Consider the following 26,084-nt stretch of genomic DNA (forward strand, 5'->3'; position numbering starts at 1 on the left):
TTCGTGGCAGAGCAGAAAGTCCCATTCCCCCCGCCCCGCCCCCAACACTCCAGTTCCTCCCCAGAGACCTACTCCCCTCAGCGCCTGTCCCAGCTGGCACCTGTGCCCTGGCGGGCGGCTGCCCCTCCTCCCTCCCGCTGGCCAGAGCACTCACAGCAGTCAGACTCGTCCGACCAGTCTCCACAGTCGTCGTCGCCGTCACAGTGGTATATGTCCAGGATGCAGCGGCCATAGGCGCACTGGAACTCCTCCAGGTTGCAAGGAGGAGAGGGCACTGCTGAGGCTGAAAGGAAGAGCAGCCCTCAGGCTCTAGTGATGGTCCTACAGACTTCCACATGCTGGTGGACCAGAAAGTCAACCCTGCATAACTGCTGCTATGCTAGCTCGGGGCTTATGTATCTTCCCAGGCTGGCCTCAAACAAAGAGGACCTCAAAACCTTGATCCTTCTGCCTCCACCTCCTGCCTGCTAGGATTATACACACGTGTACACCACTGTGCCCATCCAGTGGTGCAGTGCTGAGGACAGGACCCAGGGCTCTGTGCATGCTAAGCAAGCACATATGTGAGTCACACCTCAACTCCCCAGCTTCAGTCCTGTAGAACACAGACTTCCAGCCTGCCCACGGCACACAACCCGCCCAGTCAACCCTTATCCAGGAGACAGAGCCCTTAGTCATCCTTCCAGCCCAGCAACATCAGGTGTAGGACCACTCACGGCAGCTCTCTTCATCTGAGCCATCTTTGCAGTCTGTGTCACCATCGCAGTACCAATGCTCAGCAATGCAGCTCCCATCACTGCAGCGGAATTCCTTGTCTGAGCACTTGCGCATGTCTAGGGATGCAATGAGACAGGAGTCCCACAGAATCTTCTTTTACCAGTCTTCTTCGGTGGCAAGGGAGGTCCATAGCCCTCCTGCCTTCGTCCAGCTGCACAGATCCCCGGAGCCTCAGGTCCCGTAGCCACCCCCACTTTGGACCCCCCCACTCACCACACTGCTCATCACTGTTGTCCCCACAGTCATTGTCACCGTCACAGTGCCACAGACTCCGGATGCAGTACCCGTTCTGGCAGGGGAACTCGTCCTCCTCACACTCCCGGGGGGCTGTGGGCACAGATGAATCAGGCTACTGTGGACAGAAAGCAGTGCCTGCAAGCCCCTCAATAAAGCCTTCTGGGGCAGTCAACAGTCCCAGTGCTGACCCCAGACTCCCAAAGAGGTGGCCGCATCTTGTGGGCTCAGCTGACCAAGACAGGAGGCAGAAGGACAGAACAAAAGCTGAAGACCCAAGGACTCAAGGGCCAGGGACATATTTCTGACAGGAAATCCTTTCCCAACAGACCCCACAGAGTTCGCCTGGCCCCTTCCAGCACTCACGACAGTCCTGCTCGTCAGAGTCATCTTCACAGTCATTGTCCCCGTCACACACCCAGGAGCGGCGGATGCACTTGCCATTGTCACAGTGGAAGTCAAGAGGGGAGCAGGTGGGCAGCACTGGGTTCAAGAGAACGCAAACGTGGGTCAGGTGGGCAGGTCGGACCAGGCTCCACTGTCCGCACTCCTGCCCCTGCCCCAAGAAACTGCAGCCTCTACTCTAAGACAGCGAAGAAGCAGAGAGAAAAGCGGGGCTGTGGTTCTAACTTGGTTGGAAGAGTGTGGCCTAACATGCATGAAGCCCTGGGTTTGATCACCAGTACCTCATGAAGCTAGGGGTGAGGTGAACACATGCAATTCCAACACTTGGGAGGTAGAGGCAGAGGATCAGAAGCTCAAGGTCACCCTCAGCTACAGATCAACTGTGAGGTCAGCCTGAACTTTCCCCCTCCTTTCCTCTTATTAAAGGATGACTGACACTCTGGGTTCCAATTCTAGAAGTCATTAGTACCATGAGGATCAAGTTCTTCTGCCCTACCTGAGCAGTATTTGACTATGCAAGGGGGTAATTGCAGTCAGCTCACAGAGGGCTTGTGAGATAAAGTGCTGCATGAAAGGGAAGCTTTTACTATTATCACAATTAGCAGAGGGTTAGGGTTAATGAGGTCCAGGCTGTAGCTTCATTCCCATTAGACTAATTAGTGGCCATCAGACATAGATGCTATGGGCCAGACATGTACTCCTAAATCCAGACAACCGGCTTAATAGTGAGATTTATATATATCCAAAACAGGACCCCTGGCCCACTGACTGTCTGTGACTATGCAGGGGGAAGGCAAACTGAAATAGAATGCAAGGCTTTTTTCCCCCATGTGGGGAGAGGGTTGAATCTAGAACCTCACACATGCAAGGCAGGCGGCTCCAGTACAGGTCCACAGCCTCAGCCAGTCCTTTATGTGTCTGTGGTGCATACACGCTTAAGGCGGATAGATGCATGTGTGCCAACATCGGGGGCTTCTTCAATAGCTCTTTGCCTTATTTTTAAAGTTTATTATCACTGTGGGAAGAGGGCTTAGGAGGCACAGTGCTCATGGAAAGATCAGAGAAACATTTTCTAGAACTGTTTTTTTTTTTCTGTCCACCGTGTGAGTCCTGGGAACCAAACCAAGTCATCAGGCTTGGAGGCAAGCACCCCACCTGCTAGGCAGTCTCACCGCTCCCCCAAATATAAGACTACTTACAGAGTCTATCTTGTTTAATATTTGTGACTATATAGAATACTTTTTTTTTGTTTTTGTTTTTGTTTTTTTGTTTTTTCGAGACAGGGTTTCTCTGTGGCTTTGGAGCCTGTCCTGGAACTAGCTCTTAAAATAAGAAATGAGAAAATAATCTGCATCTATGTATACCACACAAAAATTTAAATGTATTCATGCAGCATATATACAGAACTCACAAATATAAGGAGAGCTATTTAAAGACTGTGGTTCAAGGGTATTTTCTTTTACACCTTTTTCAACTTTTCTTTTTTTTGGTTTTTTTTTTTTTTTTTGAGACAGGGTTTCTATGTATAGCCCTGGCTATCCTGGAACTCACTTTGTAGACCAGGCTGGCCTTAAATTCTGGCCTGCATCTGCCTCTTGAGTACTAGGATTAAAGGCGTGCGCCACAATGCCTGGCCCTTTATCAATTTTTCAAAGTGTGTTTTGCCGGGATTATAGGCACGAATCATCCACTAGAAACACGAGCAGCTAAAGTGTGCATGTGAAGGAGTCAGGTCTCTCTCCACACCTGTCAGCCCTGCAAGAGCCCAGCTGCCCACCTTCCGCCACCTCTTCCAGCCCCAGGAGGCGACTTACTACACCCATCCTCATCGCTGTGATCCCCGCAGTCATTGTCTCCGTCGCACTGCCACTGGGCGGGGATGCAGGTACACTCGCCGAGGGCACTCACTGCACATGTGAAGTGGCTTCGACCACAAGCACACTCCAGGCTGCTGGCGAGGCCTGGGCAGAGAGGAAGCAGAGGACGTCAACTCCGGTCCTCCCTCGGCTAGGGGCTTTGTCACTCAGAGTCTCAGGGACAATGCAAGCAAGATGTGAGGACAATGTAATTGTGCTTTCCTTCCTCTGCCAGGGTAGACATGGTTCCAAAAATACCTTGAGACTTTGGGTTCATAGTCAGTCCAGTTCTTTACACATCTCTGAAGGCCAGGAGACAAAGTCACCATGGGTTGCTGTGCTTAGACGGGGAGCAAAGGACAGGAGGATCTACTAAGAGCTCTACAGGCTTTCTTCCAAAACCGTTTGAGAAATGGACACATCTGCCCCCATCTTGAACCCCAAGCACTGAGGGCAAGTGATAAGAATGACATCAGAACACTGGAGCCTCTTCATGGGGAGGTAAGAAGAAGTTTGGGAGCTTTTGAGGAAGGTGACAAGCTCAAGCCACCTCAGGACAGAGTATCTGGCCCAGTCACAGTGCCTTCCAGGTCTGTGAGACAGACCACAGCCTGGAGGAAGGCTGTTGGACGCAGCACCTCCCCCAACCTCCGCAGCGTGCAGCTGGGCTTTGCTGCTGAGCATCAAACTATCTGCCTGGCCAAGTCCCATGACTGGCTGCTGTGCCCTCTCCCCAGAGTACCCAGCAGGATGCCCTGGGATGGCGTGTGAATGGCTCAGCTGGAACAAAGGGTTCTTCCAGGGTCACTCTCCCTCCTCAAGACTATTCATCTACCCCGCCGGGCTGCTGCAGCTGGAAGGAGGGCTGCCTTGTTGCTCATCCCTTCTCTAGCTTTCTGTCCCTCCCATTAGCTGGGTCCTGCCTTCAGGCTGGCCTGGAACAGGGAAGGAGTCAGCTTTACATTGCCACTCTTGTCCCCTTACTGGGTCAGCTCTCCAAAGGAGTGAGGTTGGCAGAGCTTCCTAATGTGCAATGGATGGATGAACACACGGATGGTCAATCGGCCTTTGACATGTATGAGCCTCTAGAGCTATAGGCAAAATGAATATTTCTGGAGTGAGGGACCGCACACTCCTACCAGGTTCTCAACGGAGGCCTGGCCTTCGCTTGACTGTCTACTGTAAGGAGCTAACTATCCCAGGAAAATCCTGCAGAAGACAAGTAGAGTCCTTCTAGGAGGGCTACCAGCTTTGCATACCTCATGGGTAGGCCTCACTAGAGCCCAACACCCCTTTCTACAAATGCAGACCAGAGGGTTCTTCCCCTAAGAAACTCAGAAGATCCAATTGCCCGGGGCTCTAACCTGCTCCTTTCCATTCCTAGAAAACTGAGGAGTAAGGGCATTGCTCACCAAGACCTTAGGAATATTGGCTCAGCACAGTCTAAACATTCCTTTAGGGAACCCTGGCTAGATTCAGCAGCATGGAATATCCCATGCAAGGATATCCCTGACACACAACTCCCCTTCGTGGAAAAGCTGCAGGGAGAAAATAAGGCTTAATTAGTAGGTTTCAATAGTAGTAGAGGAGTAGATTTGTCCTTCAGTAGACTAGTGGTCCTCCAGGTAGCTGGTGAGAAGAAGCCAGGGATGCAGTAAGTATCCCAACAGTATACAGGATGCTCGCTGTCCCCATTAACTGGCCCACAAGTCAAGAGAGGTAGAGAGGGGCTGGAGAGATGGCTCAGAGGTTAAGAGCATTGCCTGCTCTACCAAAGGTCCTGAGTTCAATTCCCAGCAACCACATGGTGGCTCACAACCATCTGTAATGGGGTCTGGTGCCCTCTTCCAGCCTGCAGGCATACACACAGACAGAATATTGTATACATAATAAATAAATAAATATTTTTTAAAAAAAAAGAGGTAGAGAAATATTGTTAGTGTCATACGCAAGCAACAGAGATCCAGACAGAAGGGGAGATAGGAAGAAAGACCTATGGAAGGACACAAAGGAAAAAAGATTTGGAGCAAACGGATCCTGGATTCCACCAATCAGGTGCATGACATTGTGCAATTTGCCCCCCCCCTTAAGTAGTACTGGTATCAGACACACTAAGCCACATCCCAGATCTCTTCTTACTTTTTATTTTAATACAAGGTTCAGGGTTTCACTAAGTTGCTGGCCTGGAATTTACTCTGTAGGTCAGGCAGGCCTTAAACTTGAAAGCCTTTTGCTTTGGCATCCCAGGTAGCTGGGATCAACAGGCTGAACTGCCAGACTTTGCTTAGTGTATTAATATGTTACAGAAGAATAAAATAAAACTCAGAATTAGACATAAAAATAAATGTGGAATAAATGAATTTTAAGCCATGGCACACTGAAAATGATGATTAAGTAGACTTGGGGAGATTGGAGGTATGCAGATGGGGATCACATTTTCCCAGAAGGCCTTGATTTGGGAATTGTTGAATACCAGGAATGGAAGAACAAGATGAGCAGTTTCCTGGAAATCATACAAGGGAGACAAATACAGAGGCATGAAGAGATGACTCAGCAGTCAAAAACACTGGCTGCCCTTTCACAAGTCTGGGTTCGATTCCCAGCACATGGCTCACAGCCATCTATGACCCCAGTTCCAGGGAACTGACGCTCCTCATGACCTTGGGTACTACACACAGGGTGCACAGACATACCTGCGGGCAAAATATTCATACACATAAAATGAAAATAAATATTTTTAAAAAAAGAGAATACGAAAACAAAGAAGAGCCATCAACCTTTACCCCAGTCCCCACATTTGGTAAGTGATAGCACAGGTTCTGATGTCCTGGTGCAGACCGCAGGAACATGGTCTCCCATCAGTCAGTCATCAGGTAGCTAAAGACAGCACAAGTGTCTGCATGTCAGAGAAACGGCTGGACTCAGGCAGTCCCCTGCTGCACTCTTGACTTGGGCATTCATACAGGAAGCAGACACATTATATTCCAAAAGACAGACTTCTGGACACCACTTCCCCTGTGGAATCCCCAGAGATGGAATTCTGTCTTTTCACTCAAGCCTTGGCCATGATCATAAAGGGCAGCTTTTAAGCCTTAAGAATGGAGAGCAAAGAAAGGAAACAAATGGCTGGGGGTGGAAACTGCAGTTCTGCTGGATCCAGGGCCTTAGGCAATAGTCCTTCCGTTATCTGCGCTCTGTCCCAGGTGTTCTTGATCTTTAATAAAGCCAGTATTCTTGGGATCCGTGTTAAAGATGCTCATGGAATCCTCTTCCTCTTGCTCTTGCTCTTGCTCTTGCTCTTCCTCTTCCTCTTCCTCTTCCTCTTCCTCTTCCTCTTCCTCTTCTTCTTCTTCTTCTTCTTCTTCTTCTTCTTCTTCTTCTTCTTCTTCTTCTTCTTCTTCTTCTTCGACAGTGTCTTACTATGTAGCTCTGATTGACTTGGAACTTTTTGTGTAGACCAGACTGGCCTCAGACTCAGAGATCAGCCTGCCTCTGCCTCACAGATACTGGTATTAAAGGAATGAGCCTCCACATCCGGCTTCAGAGAATCTTTTTGTGAGGTTAACCAAAATCTCCCCATTTACATCTCAGCCCTCTCACCCTAGCTATCTTAGCCATTTCCCAGTGCTTTCTTCAGAAGGGGAAGGCTACCACACACGGTCCAGTCAGACCTCTGTAACATCGTAGACAGCAGAGATTCCACATTTTTGAGAAGTTAGTTAATCAAAAGTCTGTTGCTCATCCATAAACTAGGGGTGAAAGCAATTCTATACCAAGAAGTTTGGAAATGGTTCTCTCCTGCCTCTACTTCCTAAATTCTGGGATTATAGGTGTGGGATGACTGTGTGTAGTGTATGAGGTACTGAGGACTGAACATGCTTTGCGCATGCTCGCGAGCAGTCTACCGCTGAACTGCATCCCCAGCCCCTCATGCCTCCTTTTCTTTGGAGGGACAGGGATGAGCCCAGGGCTTCGTGAGTCCACACCTACGGCTGAGTCACACCTCTTGGGCTACTCTTTCTGTGCGATGTCAAAGCCTTTTCCTGTTCACTGGCAGGAAGATGAGGCTACAAACCTTATTTAATGAGAATAAGTCATTTGAAAGTCTATAACTACATCCAGACTGAGGGGCAACTCGACTGATTTCAGCTCCTGAGGCGGCACACTTCAGGGGACATTCTCATTGAAAACAAAAAAGAAAATGCTGAAAGGCAGGGCAATGAGGAGCCGCATGGAAACGGAACCAATAAGCCCCATCTACCCAGAATCTGGAGAGAACTCTGTAGACCAGCGTTAGCAGAGTACAGTTTGCCTGGCAAACATCAATAGTGGTAGCAGTCATCACCATCACCAACACCATCATCATCACCATCATCATCACAGGGCTAAGCAGTAGACAGTAGGTGGGTCCAGAAGTAAGCTTTTCTAATGCTGCCCTACCTGGACATATTTGACCCAGGCTGAGCTGGAAGTCCCTGTGTGTCCCTTTGTGTTGCTCACTTACTAGACCTAAGTCTCTGGGTTGTTGAAATTGTGTGCCAGACAGCTCTAATCATATTCACAGTGCATGTTCAGCGCTGGATGCATTGGATGAGCACTACAAGTTTGTTAAATGAATGAACTATGCACGCTGGAGTCTTGTGAGAGCCGGAGTCAAAGCAGGAGCCAATCCTCTATCTAACCAGTACTAAGGAAAAGTTGATGCTTCTCTTTCCTCAGGCAGCTTCCTGGTTCTAGTGAGGTGAAGCTCTCTCCCTCACTGTATTCTCAGACTGTGAAACTGACTCATTTCTGTCTTACGGACAGCCTTACTTGGCCAATTCCTTCATGACCCTCTCAAAAGGGACACACGAGATACATGATCACAGGTTTCAGAAAGTTCAGGCATCTTCCTTCCTTTTTTCCTTCCTTCTTTCCTTCTTCCTTCTTTCCTCTCTTTCTCTCTCTCCTTTTTTTCTACTTTAAAAAGTAGAAAATAGGGAGCCGGGCGATGGTGGTGCACGCCTTTAATCCCAGCACTTGGGAGGCAGAGGCAGGCGGATCTTTGTGAGTTCAAGACCAGCCTGGTCTACAAAGCTAGTCTCCAAAGCCACAGAGAAACCCTGTCTTGAAACCCCCCCCCAAAAAAAGTAGAAAATAAATTCTTTTTTAAAATATCTATTTATTGGAGCTGGAAAGAAGGCTCAGCAATTCAGAGCACTGGTTGCTCTTCCAAAGGACCTGGTTCAATTCCCAGCACCCACATGGCAGCTCACAACTGTCTATAACTCCATCTCCACAGACTCTGACACCCCCACACAGACATTTATAAAAGAAAAAAAAAACCAATACACATGAAATGTGTGCATCCTGCTTGAACACTGAGGAGGACAGAAGAGGGCACTGACTCTTCTAGAACTAGAGTTACTAACAGTTGTGAGCTGCCATATGGGTGCTGGGAATCGAACCTAGGTCTTCCGCAAAAACAGTTAATACTCTTAATCTCTGAGTCATGTCTCCAGCCCCAGAAAATACATTTTTAATAATCAGCACCCAAAGTTATGAGGCAGAAATATACAATGTTAAGATCATGGAAACAATACTTTCCAGAGTACAAATCCTGTTCCTTGTGGTTCCTGAGCAGTTCATCTATTTATACCTTACGTTTCCATCAGGAAAAACAACAAAAGAACTCCTACCCCATACACATGTTTTAAAAAAATACTTAATTTCTGAGAGGTACCTGGCATAACGCTTTCTACATACTATGTACCATTTTAATTAATTAATTAATTAATTTATTTTGGTTTTTCGATTTAGGGTTTCTCTGTGGTTTTGGAGCCTGTCCTGGAACTAGCTCTGTAGACCAGGCTGGTCTCGAACTCACAGAGATCTGCCTGCCTCTGCCTCCCGAGTGCTGGGATTAAAGGCGTGTGCCACCATCGCCCGGCGCACCTTTTTATTTTTGTCTTTAAGATAGGGTCTTGAACTCATGATCCCCCTGCCTCAGTCTTCCAAATGCTAGGGTTATAGGTGTACACTCTGGTGTGACCTGACAGATCTGTAAGCTGAGGGATACTAGTCAGTGGTAGAGTGAACACCTAGTACACTCAAGGCCCTGGGTTTAATCCCCGCACAAATAAATAATCAAAACAAGCCAAATGCAGTGGCATGCACTTGTAACCACAGCTACTCAGGAAGCAGAGGCAGCAAGATCCCATGAGTCCAGGGTGCCGGGGCAAGGCTGGACAATATAGAGAGATCCTGCCGCCTAAAATTAAACATAAGGGAGGATGAGGGGATGACTCAGTGGTCAAGCACTAGTCTTAGTACTCACAGAAAAGCCTGGTATGGGTTCTGCATTTTAAGTGCTAAGAGGACAGAGTGAGTTTAATCCCAAGGATACACATGGTGGCAGGAGAGTGCCAACTTCAAGTTGTCTTCTAGGTTCCACACACAATGCTCTGGTGTACACATACACACACACACATACACACACACAATGCTCTGGTATACACATACACAATGCTCTGGTGTACACATAAAATGCTCTGGTGTACACACACACAATGCTCTGGTGTACATACACACACATGCTCTAATGTACACACACACAATGCTCTGGTGTACACACACACAATGCTCTGGTGTACATACACACAATGCTCTGGTATACACATACACAATGCTCTGGTGTACACACACACAATGCTCTGGTGTACACACACACAAATGCTCTAGTGTACACACACACACACACACACTGCTTGTTTTTTTAAAAAATTCAAAGAGGTGTAAATTTTCCAACCTGGATCTTTCAGGACAACTGAGATTTAAAATATTCTGTTCTGGGGACTGGAGTGATGCAGTGTTTAAGAGCACTGGCTGTTCTTCCAGAGGACCAGTGCTGCATTTTCAGCTCCCGCATAGTGGTTAACAACTTCCTACTTCAGTTTTAGGGAATCTGATACCTACTTCTGGCCTCCTCAGACACCTGTAATCATGTGGTCCACAGACCAATCAATACACATCAAGCTAATTTTCAAATTAGCTCAAATCCTGATGCAGTCACTCAGTGACAGCAAACTGTTCTAAGCCTCAGTTTCCCATCTATAAAACATGTTGGTGTTCGGCTGGAACCTCCAGCTCACTCCAGCTTGATTCAGAAAGCCCCATTCCTCTCTCTCCAATCCCGGCCCTCTCAGAGAATCTCCAACAAAGGCACCAAAAAGCCCAGTTCTACATTCTTGGCGACTGCAGCAGCTCCTCCCCTGAAGTCGCCAGTAGCCCAAGAGGCCGCCGAAAGCGGTCAACTTTTGATCATACTTGCGCACAAACCCAGCTGTGGATGGCACGTCTCACCCCTCACTACAGGCTGTATAAACTCCCTGCTTTAGTTCAGCCACGTGCCTACCCCTTCCCAGGCTCTGGGGCTGGCGGGGCACACCCGCAAGTTCCTTTGCTCGAATATATCTATCTGTTCTTTTGCTTTTTCAATTGGACTTGATCTGCCTTACTTCATGGGCAGAGGAACTGTTCTGGGGAAGCCTCACCCCAACCCCTGGCATCCATATACCCAAAGAGTCTGGGATGTTCTGCTGGAAGTTCCACCCTAAGCCCCCTCCCCCATCTCTCTCCAAACCATTCCCACAGGGTATTTAAACTGCCTCCCCTCAGAGACAGGCCACCTCCTGGTCTTCCTTTCCCATCTCCTCTCTGGGCAGCTGGAAAACTAACCAAGAGTGTAGTATCCATTAAACCTGAACCTTTTCTAAATCAGTTTGATTTGATCTGATTTGGATACTGTGTCAGTGGAGATGCTTATTGCGGTGCTGAAACTTTTCAGAAACCTATTATCGGATTACAGAAAACCTGCTAGTTCGTAGCAACACCTCCCTCCTAAGAACATCAGCAGTGCGGCACAATGCTCAAAACGAACCACACAGAGGACATTTGTATCTCTTAGACCACGTGCCCCAGTTTGTAGCACAAAAACAGTCAGTAGAGAAAAGTAGAAGCTCCCTTTTGAAAAGAACCATTTAAAACAGTGGTTCTCAACTTGGGGGTCTCAACTTCTTGGGGAATTCAAACAACCCTTTCACTGGGGTTGTCTAAGACTGTATTTACATTACAGTTCATAACAGTAGCAAAGTGACAGTTATGAATTAGCAACTAAAATAATTCTATGGTTGGGGTTGAGGAACTGTATTACTGTATTAAAGAGTTGCAGCTTTAGGAAGGCTGAGAACCACCGATTTAAAGTCTTTCACTTTTCTGTTTCTCTGAACCTCAAGGAGAAACTTCTTGCTTAAACTACCCGGAGTGGGAAACAGAATGAAGAGATCCTCTTCCCTCCCTATTTTGGCTAAGCCCGGCATCTCCATTTGTTTCTAAGATACTGCAGTCAAACCAAGAGATTTCTCTTAACTTCACCCATGTCCACAAGATGGTAGCAGCTGCGTTCCACAGGCTGGGGCCATGGGAAGGGAACATACATCACCCCCAACCCCCACTCCCCCACCCCAGGCCCTGCCCTCTGCAGGTCTGACAGGAAGTGGAGGCACTGAGCGGTGATCCCCCCAGAGACACTGACAACCTCAGAAGGTGCTTTACTCCACGTGCTAATCAGGTGTCTCTCTTAATACCTTATTTTACACCTGCCTGGCCTTACACCCAGAAATTGGGAGATGATCCCTCCCAGTCCCCCAAAAGGCACTGCCTTGAGCCTGGAGCTCCTTGACTGCAGAAAATCTCCGGTGATAAATTATGTAGCAGCACCTTTGTGCGGCTGCCTATCAGCCAGACGGGAGGTTTGCCCCAGTCTTTTGTTCCCAGCTTGGCTGGAAGCTCTGATCCTTAGCTCTGCACAGAGGTGAGGGGGAGCTCCCATAAGCCAAGTCAGGGCTTGCTGTGAGTCCTAGCCAGGCTTTCTCCAGCTGGGGCTCAGGAAGCACCCCTCCCTCCTCAATCTCACCTGAATGTGGGGAGCAGGTGTCAGAAATAGTTGAGAGACCATCAGCTCAATCGCAGGACCCAAATGGGTGCCTAAGTGCACTGAAAGAATGAAGTCTGCACGGATGGGTGGAAGAGGTGGTGCCCAAGGGCACCTGGGATCTTTGCTTCTTGCTCAATGAAAAGCACAACAGAAACTACAAGTCCAGGAAGCTAAAAGAATCAGCTTTTCTTGCCGGCTGCTCTGGGTTACAACTTTCTGCAGTCCCAGAAACATCACAACCCCGGCACCAACTTAAAAGGAAGAAACAAAGAGACAACAGGGATCAAACTTTGTGGTGGAGAAGCTGAGGGTTGGGGGTGAGTCTGGGGCTGTAGACGCACATCAGTTTCTTACACACTGCCAGGACTCCAGATTGAAGACTGTGGCCGGGAAGAAAGCATGCTCCCAACAGCCCAGCCTCCAAACTGGGGCAATGACTACCCCTAAGCGTTCTTGGGCCTGACTCCTTCCTCAGGCCAGTGCGAGGGACAGGTTGGAATTCCAAACTGCACCAAGTACAAGAGATCTCGGGCAACCCCTCTCACGCTGGGTCACAGCAATCTTAGGGTGAGAAGCTGTAGGGCTTACTTCTGACGCCTCAATTGGGATGTTCCCGAAGGAGTTCCTCTCTCTCAAGAGCAGGAGTCCGGTAATAAAGCTCTTTTCTGGAAGAGAGGAAGGAGGGAATGACGCTTTGGTTTCACTAGGTTTTCAAGAAGGAAAAAGAAAGAACAAGTTGTTTCATAGAGGAAAAAAAAAAAAAAAGAGGGTGGTTGGGGGAAACCAACCGAAATGAACGAAGGACCAAGTCCCCTTTATCTTATGAGACTGCAAGGTAACTTATCTGGCTCCCACATTCCAAATCCCAGAACCATCTCTGATCCATTTAAGTAATCTTACTAAAGACAGTCGACATTTATCTAGGCCTATAGCTGCGTAGCAGTTGTCAGGCTCCGGGCTGGATAACTGGAACATTCTATCATCTCTTAATTTTTACAGCATGAAATTTTCACGGGTGAAAAGATACTACTACTACTGTCTCCCACTATAACTTTATTTGCAGATAAGAGCCCCAAAGCCGGGCGATGGTGGCGCACGCCTTTAATCCCAGCACTCGGGAGGCAGAGGCAGGCGGATCTCAGTGAGTTCGAGACCAGCCTGGTCTACAAGAGCTAGTTCCAGGACAGGCTCCAAAACCACAGAGAAACCTTGTCTCGAAAAACCAAAAAAAAAAAAAAAAAAAAAAAAAGAGCCCCAAAGTTCAAGAAGAGCCAGTGCTTTTGTATAGATTCACCAAAAAGTATCAAAGCCAGGTGTCAAACCTGCCTGCCTGCGCTTTCTCAAATGCTGAGTGAGGTATGTCATGATCAGACTCTGACGCGCATGTTCACTGAACGGATGACCAGATGCCTACGTGGAATGCTCAGCCCGAACAACTCCTGCGTGCACTGAGAGTGAGCCTGACCACACTAGCTCTGGGCTTCAGGAGGGCAACAAGTGTAGGTAGTCGTCAGTGCTATTTTTAGAGCCACACTCAGATTCCACCAACTAAACCTCAGCACCGAGTCTTTCTCGGGATACTGACTCTCATCAGGCTAAGGAGAAAAAGACATTCACTGTTGGAGAGAAGATGGCCACCAGGATACAGCCTGGAACTCACATGTCCCATGTCCAGGCATCTATGACAAAACATGGCTACACTATACAAAGGATGTAGAGATGGTGGCTAGCAACAGGCTAACAGACCCAGCTGACCAAAGACACAGAACTTGCCTATAAATTTGAGGTATGTCCAGTAATAAGACAAGATACATTTTTAGTCTCCGAAATTATTCTGTTCTCATTCAAGATCACCCCAATCCCATATTGGTTATCTCTTTAAAAAGCAGCAGCATCCCATCATCCTTCACCCTAGGGGCCAAGATTAGCAGTTAGTATGTATAAAGCTTATGCAAAGAGCTGCAGAGCATCCTGTCTTCTGTGACCTCCTGTGTTCTCTGCTGGTCCAGAGGATGAGCATACACGACGTGCTTGTGTCAGACATGGCCTGACTTAGCTCCCTTGCACCTGTTATTCTTAATACCAGGTGCCAGTTGCAAAGATGTCATCTGATATTCAACAGGGGACAGAAGAGGAAATCCAGAATCAGTGACAAGCCAAGCATCTTGCACAAGTCTAAGAGATCAAGGGCAAGGTCACTCAAGTGCCGTGACAACCATGGTCATGACAACAACCACATGGAATAAGACAGTCTCAGGTTAGATTATTCAGAACTCATCCTCAGAAACTTTTTTTTGTTTTTGTTTTTGTTTTTCGAGACAGGGTTTCTCTGTAGCTTTGGAACCTGACCTGGAACTAGCTCTGTGGACCAGGCTGGCCTCAAACTCACAGAGATCCACCTGCCTCAGCCTCCCAAATGCTGGGATTAAAGGCGTGCGCCACCACCGCCCGGTGTCCTCAGAAACTTTTTTGAAATCTACCTAAATACTCCTGGGCAGAACTGCCACGGTTCACTTACCGAGAAAAGACTTCCAAGGTGGTTTGCACACTCCAGTCATAATTCACAGTATGAAAATACCCGTGGCTATTACTAGCCATTAAGTTTCCTTCCAAAAATCTTAAAATTTAAAAACAGACAGAGTCTCAAGAAGCCCCAAGCTAGCCTTGAACTCATAAGGTGGCTGAGGGTGACCTTGAACTCATAAGGTGGCTGAGGATGACCTTGAACTCATAAGGTGGCTAAGGATGACCTTGAACTGCTAATTCTCTTGCTTCCACGCACCACGCAGAGGCTTTTCGTACTATGAGAAAAGGGTCTTGTTCCGTAGTCTGGGATGACCTCAAACTATGTAGCCCAGACTGGCCTCACCCTTGCTTCAATCCTCTTGCCTCGGTCTCCCAGTTGCTAGCATTAGAGATAAGCCACCATGCCTAATTTTTCCTCCTTTTTATTTTTATATGTGCGGGTAGGGTTTTGCCTTGCCTATATGTCTGTGCAGCACATGTGTGAAGTACTCAAAGAGGCCAGAAGAGGGTGTCAGATTCCCTGGAACTGAAGTTACAGTCCTGAGCTGCCAAGTAGGTGGTGGGGATGAAACCCAGCTCCTCCGGAAGAGCGGCCAGTGCTCTTAACCACTGAGCTGTCTCTCCAGTCACATCCTTCTAAATTTTGAAGAATGGATTGTGGATCGTGATCTATGCCAATACCAAACAGAGAGGCTCTAGAAACCCCCCACCCCCAAGGACTAATAGCATTTTGGTCTGGTGTTGAATTCACTTCTAGCTGAGGTTGTCTACGTAAGCAAAGCTTTTCAGAAGCACCTCTTCAGCGGGCCTGGACTTATTGCTAGGGATCCTAGTGGGATTTGGGGGTGGGGGTGGGGTGACGGTTGCAGACTCGCAAATCTGTTTTCTATGGGTCTCCAAGTCTTGCTCAGGTTAGGCCCTGCAAAGTGCCATTTTTTTCTACCGCTGCCTACTCCGTGTGCACAGGAAGTCTCTCAACTTAGAAGTTTCTATTAAACTTTTTCCTTTAAAAATGAACCTAAACAAGCCACCAAGAACTCTCTAATGCTTTTTCTGTAAAGCTTTAAGAGTCTCCGATTCTCTGCCCTTTTCTCACCCCCCATCCTCCAGGCAGATGTAAAGTTCGCAGCTGTGACAGCAGCTCCGAAGCAGTGGATTCCTCTTGGCCAGACTCAGTCCGGAACCTCCCAGCTCCCCCTTCCCTGGGGCAGAAGGCGACAATCTCCTCTTTGGCTTTGTTGGTATCCGTTTTAGCCCCCACGCTACCCCCCTTTTCCTAGTGCCTAGCTATTTCCCCTTGATCTTTTTCAAAACTTCCTCCAGGGGGCCGGGAGGAAAGTTCCATCCCCTTCCCTTGCAGCCCAAAGGGGGAAACCCCCCAAAAGCATAGCTGTCCCTTTAAGGGGCCCATGTGGTGGGAAGAACAGTTACATTCCTACCCCAGTAGGGCTGCTGTCCCAACACGCCGAAGAGGCTACAAATAACCTTCGAGGAGAGAGTCCGGGAGGGGGAGAGCGAGCCGTGAAGAGGAACGTGGGTCGGCCAGGCTACCACTCCTCAGAGAGAAAAGACTCCGTCGGCGCTAGACACCACATGGAAAAAGCCATTGAAAACCCACGCATAGTTTAAATAACAGACACCAAAACTCTGTTTTGGATTCGGGAGCTAAAACAATCTTTAAAACAAGAGCCCAGACAGCTCCACACCCTGCCAGGCAAGTTCCGAAATCTGCACTTTCCACACGAGCTCCTTCAAGTGAAAGAAAGAACCCGGGCACCGCCAGGGTCTGCAGACCGCTCTTACTGAACCCCACCCCCTCGTCCAGCAGCCGAGAGAATCGAAAGAACTGGATCTCCCCCACGTGGAAAAGACGGCGGGTGAATATGGTTGGAGTTCCAAGATCGATCTTTGATCTTTGGGCACAAACTCAGAGGCAGCTGCTAAATCACAGGGTGCACCCTATGTTCCCAAGCGGCTGCAGAGAGGCAGATTCCACTGGAGTCCTAAGTAGACACAACAGTTGCGTCCGGGCACCGAACACGTTATTAATAAAGAGCAGATGAAGCAGCAGTGCCGCTGCCATTCGCCCAACTCCCCCGAGGCCAAGGCCCCATTGCATGGGCCAGGAAGCTGCCTTTGGAAGTTCCCTAAGAACGCGCCCCCCGCCCCGCCCTCTACCCAGGCCAGGACGGATCTGCCGGAGCCTTCCAGTTGTTCCTTCCCAAATTTCCTCCCCAACCTCTTTTCCATTGCTGTTCCCCACCCCTCCCTTGGGAAGGATCCGGGGCAGGAAGCTGATTGGCCGCAGCTAGGAGAGGGAACCCAAAACTCCACTTAGGGGAGATGCTGCAAGCAAATATGACCAAAGACCCTAGGAGATAACCTGGTATGGAGTCCGAGGAACCGCTCCCCAAGTCCATGAATCCTGGATGCTCAAATAACTCAGATTCTGCTGGGCCCCTCTCTGCAATTCACCCGGGATCCCACAGACCCTGGAAGGAGGACTATTTACAATTTATGGGTCTAGCGACCATCCTCCCCGCCTCCCTTTCTTTGCACACATTCATTCGCACGCACCAGGGACATGGAAACTCTGCCTTAACCTGAAAGGGAACCAACACCTAAGCTCTTTAAAGAGCAACGAAGGAAGCCGGGCGAGCGTCTCGGATCGTATGCCACTCGGCCCAGACCACAGCGGGGACGAGTCCCTCCACCACTGTCCCCGCTCGTGCTTGAAGAGCTGCCGGAGCTCCTCAAGCTTGCTTTCCTCCGCGTGCTCTGCCAGGGTTACTGCTTGAAGTGAGCTGGAGGTTGGGATCTCAGGCCCCAGCCTGCGCCGTTCCGCTCCCGGGAGGCGAGTCCTGCAGGGCCAGACTCAGGGACAAACTTTCCCGGTGGCCCGGTCGGCGCGGGCGCTGCGACGCAGCTTACCGTGTGCGCAGAGCAGGGCGCCAAGCAGCAGCGCGCCCCACCACCGCCTCATGGTGCTGCGGCCGCCGCCGGAGCTCCCTGCCGGCCCGGGGGTCCCGCGGGCTCCAACGGGAAGCCGGGGCTGAGAGAATCAGCTGAGGGTCCCCCCGGGGTGGAAAAAGTCCCGGGTCCAGCGCGGCCGGCTCGCCCTGCAAGTCGCCCTCCCGGCCGCTGCCTTCTCCAGTGCTGCCGAAGCCGAAGCCGCCCCGCCAGGGGACCCGGAGGGGGTGTCCCGAGCCCGACCGCCCCGCCCCCCGCGCCTCTGCCCCCGCCACCAGCGCCGCGCCTGGTCCCGCCCCCGACTCAGGCCCTGCCCCTTCCCGCCCTCTGCCCTCGCCCCCCGGTTCCTGGTCCCCACCCGCTAGTGCCTCCTTCACTAGCCCTGGCTCCTACTCAAGCCGCCCCAACATTCCTAGCCTTCCGGAGAGGGCCCCTTATCTGTCCCCATTACTGCTACTCAAATGTCCCCAACTTAAAAAGAAAATTATCCTAGTGGCAACTCTCTGCCGGGTTTATTCTAGTTCTACACCAGGGAGGAGCACCCGTGCTGAACCAAGTCGCCTGGGCTTGACCCCGGCCCTCTACCAGCCCAAACTCCAGACTTTATTGTAATGTCTCAAAATATGCAAGGCTTCTGAGTGCTTAATTCTCTCGACCTTTATTGACATAAAGCAAGGGGCATCAGGGGCACTGCCCTGCTACTTCTTAACTAGCGTTCTCACTGTCAGGATTCCTTTTCTGAAGTTTTCCTTCTTGCACCCCAGCCCCTCCCCCGGTCTAGGCAGTGTTGTTCCAGGGCTAAATAATTCGGCGACCTCCCCCTTTCATTTACTCGTTTCCTGAGGTGAGGTTGTCTGGGTCCTGTCGCCCCAGTTCAGACGTCCAGATTTGGCCCAGACAGACTCAGTTCCTCCTCGCTGTCTAAATCAGCGGTTGTTAGCCTCTTCACCATCTTTGACTTTCTGATCCTGGCCAGGAAGGGGAGGGGGTGGGGTAAGGACATAAATGCGTGCTAGGAGTTGCACTCCCGCAAGACCTCCCTCCGCCTTCCTCAGCTTCTGTTTGGAGGTCCTTCCAGCAACATGAAACGTTTGGATTACTAAATGAATTTGTAAACTATTCCCGATGTTATCGCTGTGGCCTATCCCTCTCCCCCATGTATACCAGTAGTTTTGCCGCCTCTCATGTTCCCAAGTTGTTTTGCTGCTTTATGCCTACAGCTCCAACTTTCTTAGGGCCTGAGATATCACTTTCTCTCCAAATTGATAAGCCAGCATCATCTGTTTTTCAATAATCTTAGCCTGGATTTAGCTGAGAGGGAAGTAATTTGGTATAGTGCAAAGTGGATATTAGGCATTTTCTCCAAATGAATAGGTTGACATTTCATTCTTGCTTGTTTTCCATTTTCCAAGGCTTTCACTTTAAATTGCTGTCTTTGACCAAATCTAACATTAAGCATACTTAGTGAAAGCTACAATAACAGAAAAATGTGATATTAACTCTTTCTTAGTCCGTACTTTATGCTGTGTCTCACACCACCCACCCCTGAAAATTTTGCCTAGATGCAATTTAGTTGAATTTAGCATCACCATGGTAACTAATGTCTAGATAATTTTGACGGTGTAATTCCTCTTGGAGACTGAAGATGGCAGTAGAATCAGATAAGGTTTATGTGGTGTGGCGCTTGGGAAAGACCGTGGATCTGTCGGGCTTACTGTCAGTCATTTTAGCCCAAAGTGAAAGGAGAGAAGAGTGAAGGGTGAGGCGATTCCCCAGCCTGCCCCTACCTTCCTAAGTTCTTGGCTGTCTCAGGATTTCAAAACATTCTGCTTAGGAAGACTCGCTGTTTAAACACGATGAGAAAGACCTTGTGATTTTGGAGATGATACTTTGTTCCAAATGGCAACTAGGGACATGTGGTATAACGAATACATTTGTCCCAAAAGAATTCAGAACAGACGTTCCCCATACTTTTAATGTCAGGAGATTAAGAACTTATAAAGAGTTTCCACTCTGATGCAAAGGACAGGTCCCTTTCCAGAGGAAAGATTTGTGTTGTTTTTCTGGGATTGGCGAGGAAGTGGGGGACTGGCTGTCTCACTCACTGAGAGAGACTGCATTTTCAACGAGCATCCAAGTCCTGCAGCATGCTTCAGCACAGCACCATTCTTGGCCGCTGTGAGTCACTGGGACTATCAATGGGTAAAAACTAACTTCATGCAGTTCCTGCCTGGGTCACCCCCTAGAGTGAGTTAAGTCTTAGCTGTCAGAAACTGTTCTTATGCCAGAGGGAGTAAGCCGTATTTATTTATTTTTTTTTTTTCGAGACAGGGTTTCTCTGTGGTTTTGGAGCCTGTCCTGGAACTAGCTCTTGTAGACCAGGCTGGTCTCGAACTCACAGAGATCCGCCTGCCTCTGCCTCCCAAGTGCTGGGATTAAAGGTGTGCGCCACCACCACCCGGCAGCAGTATTTATTTTTATCAGGCCTCTCAGACTTTCTTGTTTGGAGTGAGAGACCCTGAAAAGCACGCCAGAATGGGCTGTTTGTCTTCTTTTTACAGTCCTGCGGGACATGCACATACAACATTTGTAGGGAACTGCCAATTTCCGAGGGGTCTCCGAGGCCTTGGTTTCCTCAGAAACCCCACCCCCTTTCCTTCATCCTTCTAGGACAATCCAGCGAGCTGAATTTCTAAGATCACAACATTGCCTTTCATCCCACCATCACTAATGACCTTTTCAAAGGAAATACGGGGGTACTACAGAAACAAGCCAGAAATGGGCATGATTTTGATCCAGTTGTGGGGTAGAATTCCTGTAACCCAGGCATCGTTCTGCAATTTAATTTCTAAGTACAATTCTTCTAAAAGTGATAAAGGCCTGGTACTTCGCATTTTAATACATTTGATCGGGAGAGACTTTGCAGGCTTGGGGTAGTATCTGCTGGCATTTTTTAAAGTGGGCACCATTGATATATGGTGGGTTGGGTTAGGTGAAGCCAAGTTGCCGGTGAGCATCCTATAATAAACAGGATACTCTCCAACAAGAACGAATTACCAGTCCAACTAGTAAGTAATGCTGAGCTTGAGAAACTACTTTATTTCATTTTTTGAAAAATGTCTGAAAGCCGGGTGGTGGTGGCACACGCCTTTAATCCCAGCACTTGGGAGGCAGAGGCAGGCGGATCTCTGTGAGTTTGAGGCCAGCCTGCTCTACAAGAGCTAGTTCCAAGGCAAGCTCCAAAACTACATAAAAACCCTGTCTCAAAAAACCAAAAAAAGAAAAATATGTCTGATGGTGTTTTGTCTTTGAGAGGATGTCGGATCCTCTGGAACTGCAGTTACAGACAGTTGTGAGCTGCCATGTGAGTGCTGGAAATTGAACCTGGGTTCTCTGGAAAGGCAGCCAGTGCGCTTAAACACTGAGCTATCTATCTCTCCAGCACAGAGAAACTACTTTAAAAAATTGAGAATAGCAGTGTTCAAATGAGCCCCGTCATCTTTGTGAGCTCACTAACTTGTTAAAAGCAATCCAAATAGACGGGGAAAGTCCTTAAAATTCTCCAAGGGCACTGGCTCATGCTCGTAATTTCAGCGCTTGGGAAGCTGATCCAAGAGGGCTGAAGTAAACTCATGGCTGATCTGTGTTCCATAGTGAATTTCTAGGCCAGCCTGCATTACAGTGTAAAATCCTGTCTCAAAAAAATCAGAAAGATACAAAAAGGAAAAAAAAGAGCCCTTGACTCAAAACACAAGCAAACAAAACAACAACAAAAAAGAACAGAAAGATAAAGAAAAAATAAGTACAAGAGAAAGCAAGAAAGACATAATTAAAAGATCTGAGAGCCTGACCCTATGACTCTGTACCGTGAGCCCGAGAGCCTGGCCCTGTGACTCTGTACCGTGAGCCCGTTTCTAGGAGTCATTCATTTAGTAATCTATTAAAAGTCATTCACACCAGGTACTGTGCAGACAGTTGTGAACAAATACACTGGGATTTCTGGAATTTGTAATTTAATGGCCCCAAAGGGCTGTACATTTGCAATAAAAGAATGATCTTGTAAATGAATTTAAAGTTAGATAATAAAGGGTTCAAAGGAAAATGTGGGCTCTATGACAGGGGAGACCTAGCTTAGACTGGAAGTTTAAGGAAGGCCTGTTAGAAGTATTGACACTTAAGAGTTCGCAGACAACTGAGTACACAGCTCAGTGCAGAGCACTTGTCTCCCACACACGGGACACTGGGTTAGATCACAACAACAAAGAGAAAAAGGAAAAAAAGAAAAGTCATCAGACTAAGAGTAGCTGGGATGGTCTACCAGGGCAGAGGGAACAGTATTTGCAAAGGCCTTGAACCAGGGAAGAACCCATGGCTTTTATGAAAGTTACCACAGGCTTCAGAAATGGCTCAGCGGTTAAGAACGGCTGTTCTTCTGAAGGGCTTAGGTTCAGTTCCCAGCACCTACACTGCAGCTCGTAGCATCTACAACTTCAGTCCTAGGGGATCCAATGCCCTCTGGCTTCTGTGTACCCTGGGCATACACTTGATGCGCAGACATACATGCAGGAAAAACACTCATATACATAAAATAAAAACACCTTCTGAAAAAATTTGAAGAGCATCATAAACAGTAATGACTAAGATTTTATCAAGGTTGGGCGAGGTGTTGGTTAGTATTTTATCAATTTGACACAAACTGGAGTCACATGGGAGGAGTAATGACCGAGGAGGAGGAGGGCTCGGCCTCTATGGGCAGTGCCCCCCTGGACAGTGGTTCTGAGTTATATGAGAAAGCAAACTGAATTAGCCAGTGTTCTATTCTTCCGTGCTCTCTGCTTCAGCCTCTGCCTCCAGTTCCTGCTTTGGCTTCCCTCAACGATTGACTGTAACCCGAAAGCCAAAGAAACTCTTTTGTCTCCAAATAGGTTTTGGTTAGAGTTTTGTTTCAGCAACAGAAAGTAAACTAGACAGAGGCAGCTACTACAGCCTGGGAGCTGTGAACTTTTCAGAGGACAGTATTTCTGCAATCCTCCACCTGTTGGTTGGTTTGGGGGTACTGTGGTCTCATGTAGCCCCTGCTAGTTGAAGTCATCATGGAACCAAAGATGACTTTAAACTCCTAATCCTGGGGTTCCACCTCCCAACAGTGCTGGGATTACAGGCATGTGCTACCACGTCCAATTTCAACTTCTGTGCTTTCTGGCACTGATTCCAGTGCCCACATTTTTTCCCCCTAGCTCAGCAGTGAAACTTGAGCCAGGACCTGGGGCATATGACTGATTTTATGCCCTGGCCTAACTTGGGGCACACCCTGAAAGGTGGGGCTTTGCAGAACATTTTTATCTCCTGCGAGCCTGATATTCACACACCTGACACAGATAAACAGGGCCTTTGCAGAAAACAGCTTGCTATTGCAGCAGCAAAGATAAACAGAGAATGGTGGTAACTAGGCCGTAAGCAAGCACTTGTTTAATAGCAAATACAAATCAAAACCCCTGTAAACGGTCTTTGTTTTCACGTGTGGTCTTTTAGAATTTGTGCTCTGTGAAGCAGCCATAGTGATTTCTTTAAAAAGATAACCCTAATCATGCCATGTCCTAAGATCCTTGCTTTTCACGTGCTCTTGAAGTTCTTCACGAGCCCAGCCGCGCCTGTCTTAGTCCTTCCCCACTCGTTCTGTTCTGGCCACAGTGCCTTTCCTGCAGCTCCGAAGCAGGCCATCATTGCTGTCTTAGGAACTTCGCATGTGCTGTGTCTTCCGCTCCCAATGCTGTGTCCTCTTGCTGGTCTTATTTTGGCGTTACAACATCAGAGATGCCCCATGTTGCCACTGTCGTGTTCTCGACTCACACACCACCCTAGTTCTGCAGCACCTACCATCTTTTGAAATAAGGCTCATTTGTTGTTTAATGTTTATTGTTTCCTTCCAAGGCACTGAATACTAAGCTTCAGTGATGTGGGATCTTATTTATTTTATTCTCTGATACCTTAAAACTGTGCCTGCCACATAGGCCTCAACACTTCTTTCTGGTTAAATGAATGAAAACCAGACGGTCTGCCAGGTATGGGAAAAGGCAGAGATGAGTAAGATAGGGCTCCTAACTTTAGCAACATAGAGGCAGACTTGAAATCAGGGATCTTGTGGTGGAAGTATGAGCACAAGGCTAGGAAAAGAGAGAAGGCAATCCTTGAGCGCTAGGTAGCTGGACAGTGAGGAGGGGGCTGTCTCTGCTGGGGAAAGAGGGGAGCTGACGGTGAGATGCACTCCAGATGGGAGAGATGGCATAACAAAGCCATAAGGAATCCAAAGTGGCTGTCAAGTACAAAGAACGATCGATAGTCTTTTGTAGCTAGGAAAACCAAAGCTGAGATCTTAATCAGCTACCGCTAAAAATGGTTCCTGAATTAAATATCCACTACATATTTTTACTTGTTGGTTTAATGAACATTTAGAAAGTTCTTGCAAAATATAAAGTGAAAGTCTCCTTTTTTTAATGTAAAATGTATGTTGGTGCTTTACTGCATGAATGTCCATGTGACACATCCATGCAGTGCAGAGGAGATGGGAAGACGGGGCAGATTTCTGGAACTGGAGTTACAGATGGTTGTGAGCAGCCATATGGGTATATGGGTACTTGGACTCAAACTCCGGTCCTCTGGAAGATCACCCCTTGCTCTTAGTTCCTAGCATCTCTCCAGCTCCAAATTCTTATTTTTGAAATTTATTTTCAAACACACACACACACACAATGGGAAGTTGAAAGAGAGTTTTGCTAAATAGCCCAGATTGGCCTAGAACTTGTGATCCTCCTGCTTGAACCCCCCAAAGGCTGGGACTATGTCAGTTACCCTTTTATTTTTTCATACCTCTGATTCTACACAATGAGGAAGAACACTTTCCCAGGTAAAGAGAGGAATTAGGTAGTAGGTTAACAATAGGTCTTCTTTAACTGACATCTAAAATTTTATTCCTCTGTGAAAATCTATTTTTTAATTTTTAATTTTATTTTATGTGTATCAGTCTGTGTGAAGGTGTCAGATCTTGCAGTTACAGACAGTTGTTAGCTGCCATGTGGGTGCTGGGAATTGAACCCAGGTCCTCTGGAAGAGCAGTCAGTGCTCTTAACCACTGAGCCATCTCTCCAGCACCCCCATGAAAATCTTAATAGGCTAATCTAAATAATTTTAAGAAAATATTTCTGTCCAGACATAGTGACACTTTTAATCCCAGCACAAGTTGTTGGAAGACGTGGGGGTGGCAGGCAGATCTCGCTGAGTTCAAGGCCAGCCTGATCTACGTTGTAAGTTCCAGGCCAGGCAGTTACATGGTGAGACCCTGTTTCAAAGAAAGGAAAGAAGAAGGAAGGAGGAAGGAAGGAAGGAAGGAAGGAAGGAAGGAAGGAAGGAAGGAAGGAGGGAGGGAGGGAGGGAGGGAGGGAGGGAGGGAGGGAGGGAGGGAGGGAGGGAAGGAAGGAAGGAAGGAAGGAAGGAAGGAAGGAAGGAAGGAAGGAAGGAAGGAAAAGATTCTTATAAAATCAGAAGAGTTATAGTCTAGGTTTTTGTTCTGCTAATGTGTACCACAGAAAGTGGAGTTGCCTTCCAGGGTCCTCCTCCAAACTAGAGGACCATAACACACCGTTCTAGCTTCCCTTTAAAGTTACATGAGTCTACTGTCCATGGGCTTACCTCAGTGATCTTGAGGTTGCTCGTGTATTCATCCTTTTAGACAAATTTCTTAAATTTACTAAGTATGTTATACATATGTACATATACATACACGCCCCATCCACAGGTGTCTGTAGGTTGTTGTTTTTTGTTTTTATGAAATGAGGTCTCATACAGCTCACACTGGCCTTGGACTCACTGTGGCTCCAGGATGACCTTGAACCCCTGATTCTTCTGCTTTCCCTTCACAAGTGCTGGGATTGCATGGCTACCCACTATGCCTGGCTATCTCTCGTGTGTCTGTCTGTCTCTGTCTCTCTGTCAGTCTTCACGTGTTTCTCTGTCTCTTCCTCCATACATGTGTATGTGTTTGGGGGCTGGGAATAGAACTGATGGCCTTGTGCATGTTAACAATGCTTTACCACTAAACAAGAAAAGTTTTGTTCTTATTTTTGTTTTTTGAGACAGGGTTTCTATGTGTAGCCCTGGGTGTCCAGGAACTTGCTCTGTAGACCAGGCTGACCTTAAACTCACATAGATCAACCTGCCTTGCCTCCCCAGTGCTGGGATTAAAGGCGGGCGCCACCACTGCCTCGTGCAAGCAAAATTTTTGAACTAAATTTGTCTTACATTTACAAATTTCAAGTTTAATTCATTTTCATCTTGAATATCTGGTT

The 26,084-nt window shown here is 48.0% G+C and overlaps 1 protein-coding gene across 2 annotated transcripts in view; it reads right to left on the reverse strand.

Moving 5' to 3' along the window:
• The window catches only part of Lrp4 (LDL receptor related protein 4), a 53,729-nt gene extending 35,779 nt beyond the window's left edge, over positions 1 to 17,950 (reverse strand). For both annotated transcript variants that reach the window (XR_009057715.1, XM_057780636.1), the window contains exons 1-6: positions 17,704 to 17,950; positions 3,231 to 3,377; positions 1,378 to 1,494; positions 991 to 1,104; positions 717 to 833; positions 155 to 283 (exon numbers count right to left, since the gene is read on the reverse strand). Coding sequence is in view for 1 of the 2 variants with exons in the window: in XM_057780636.1 (XP_057636619.1) it covers positions 155 to 283; positions 717 to 833; positions 991 to 1,104; positions 1,378 to 1,494; positions 3,231 to 3,377; positions 17,704 to 17,755 (676 nt within the window). In the remaining variant the exon portion in view is untranslated. The remainder of the gene's footprint in view (positions 1 to 154; positions 284 to 716; positions 834 to 990; positions 1,105 to 1,377; positions 1,495 to 3,230; positions 3,378 to 17,703) is intronic.
• Between the last annotated feature and the right edge of the window lie 8,134 nt (positions 17,951 to 26,084).

Source organism: Chionomys nivalis, chromosome 9, assembly GCF_950005125.1.
Source record: "Chionomys nivalis chromosome 9, mChiNiv1.1, whole genome shotgun sequence".
Classification (NCBI taxonomy): Eukaryota; Metazoa; Chordata; class Mammalia; order Rodentia; family Cricetidae; genus Chionomys; species Chionomys nivalis.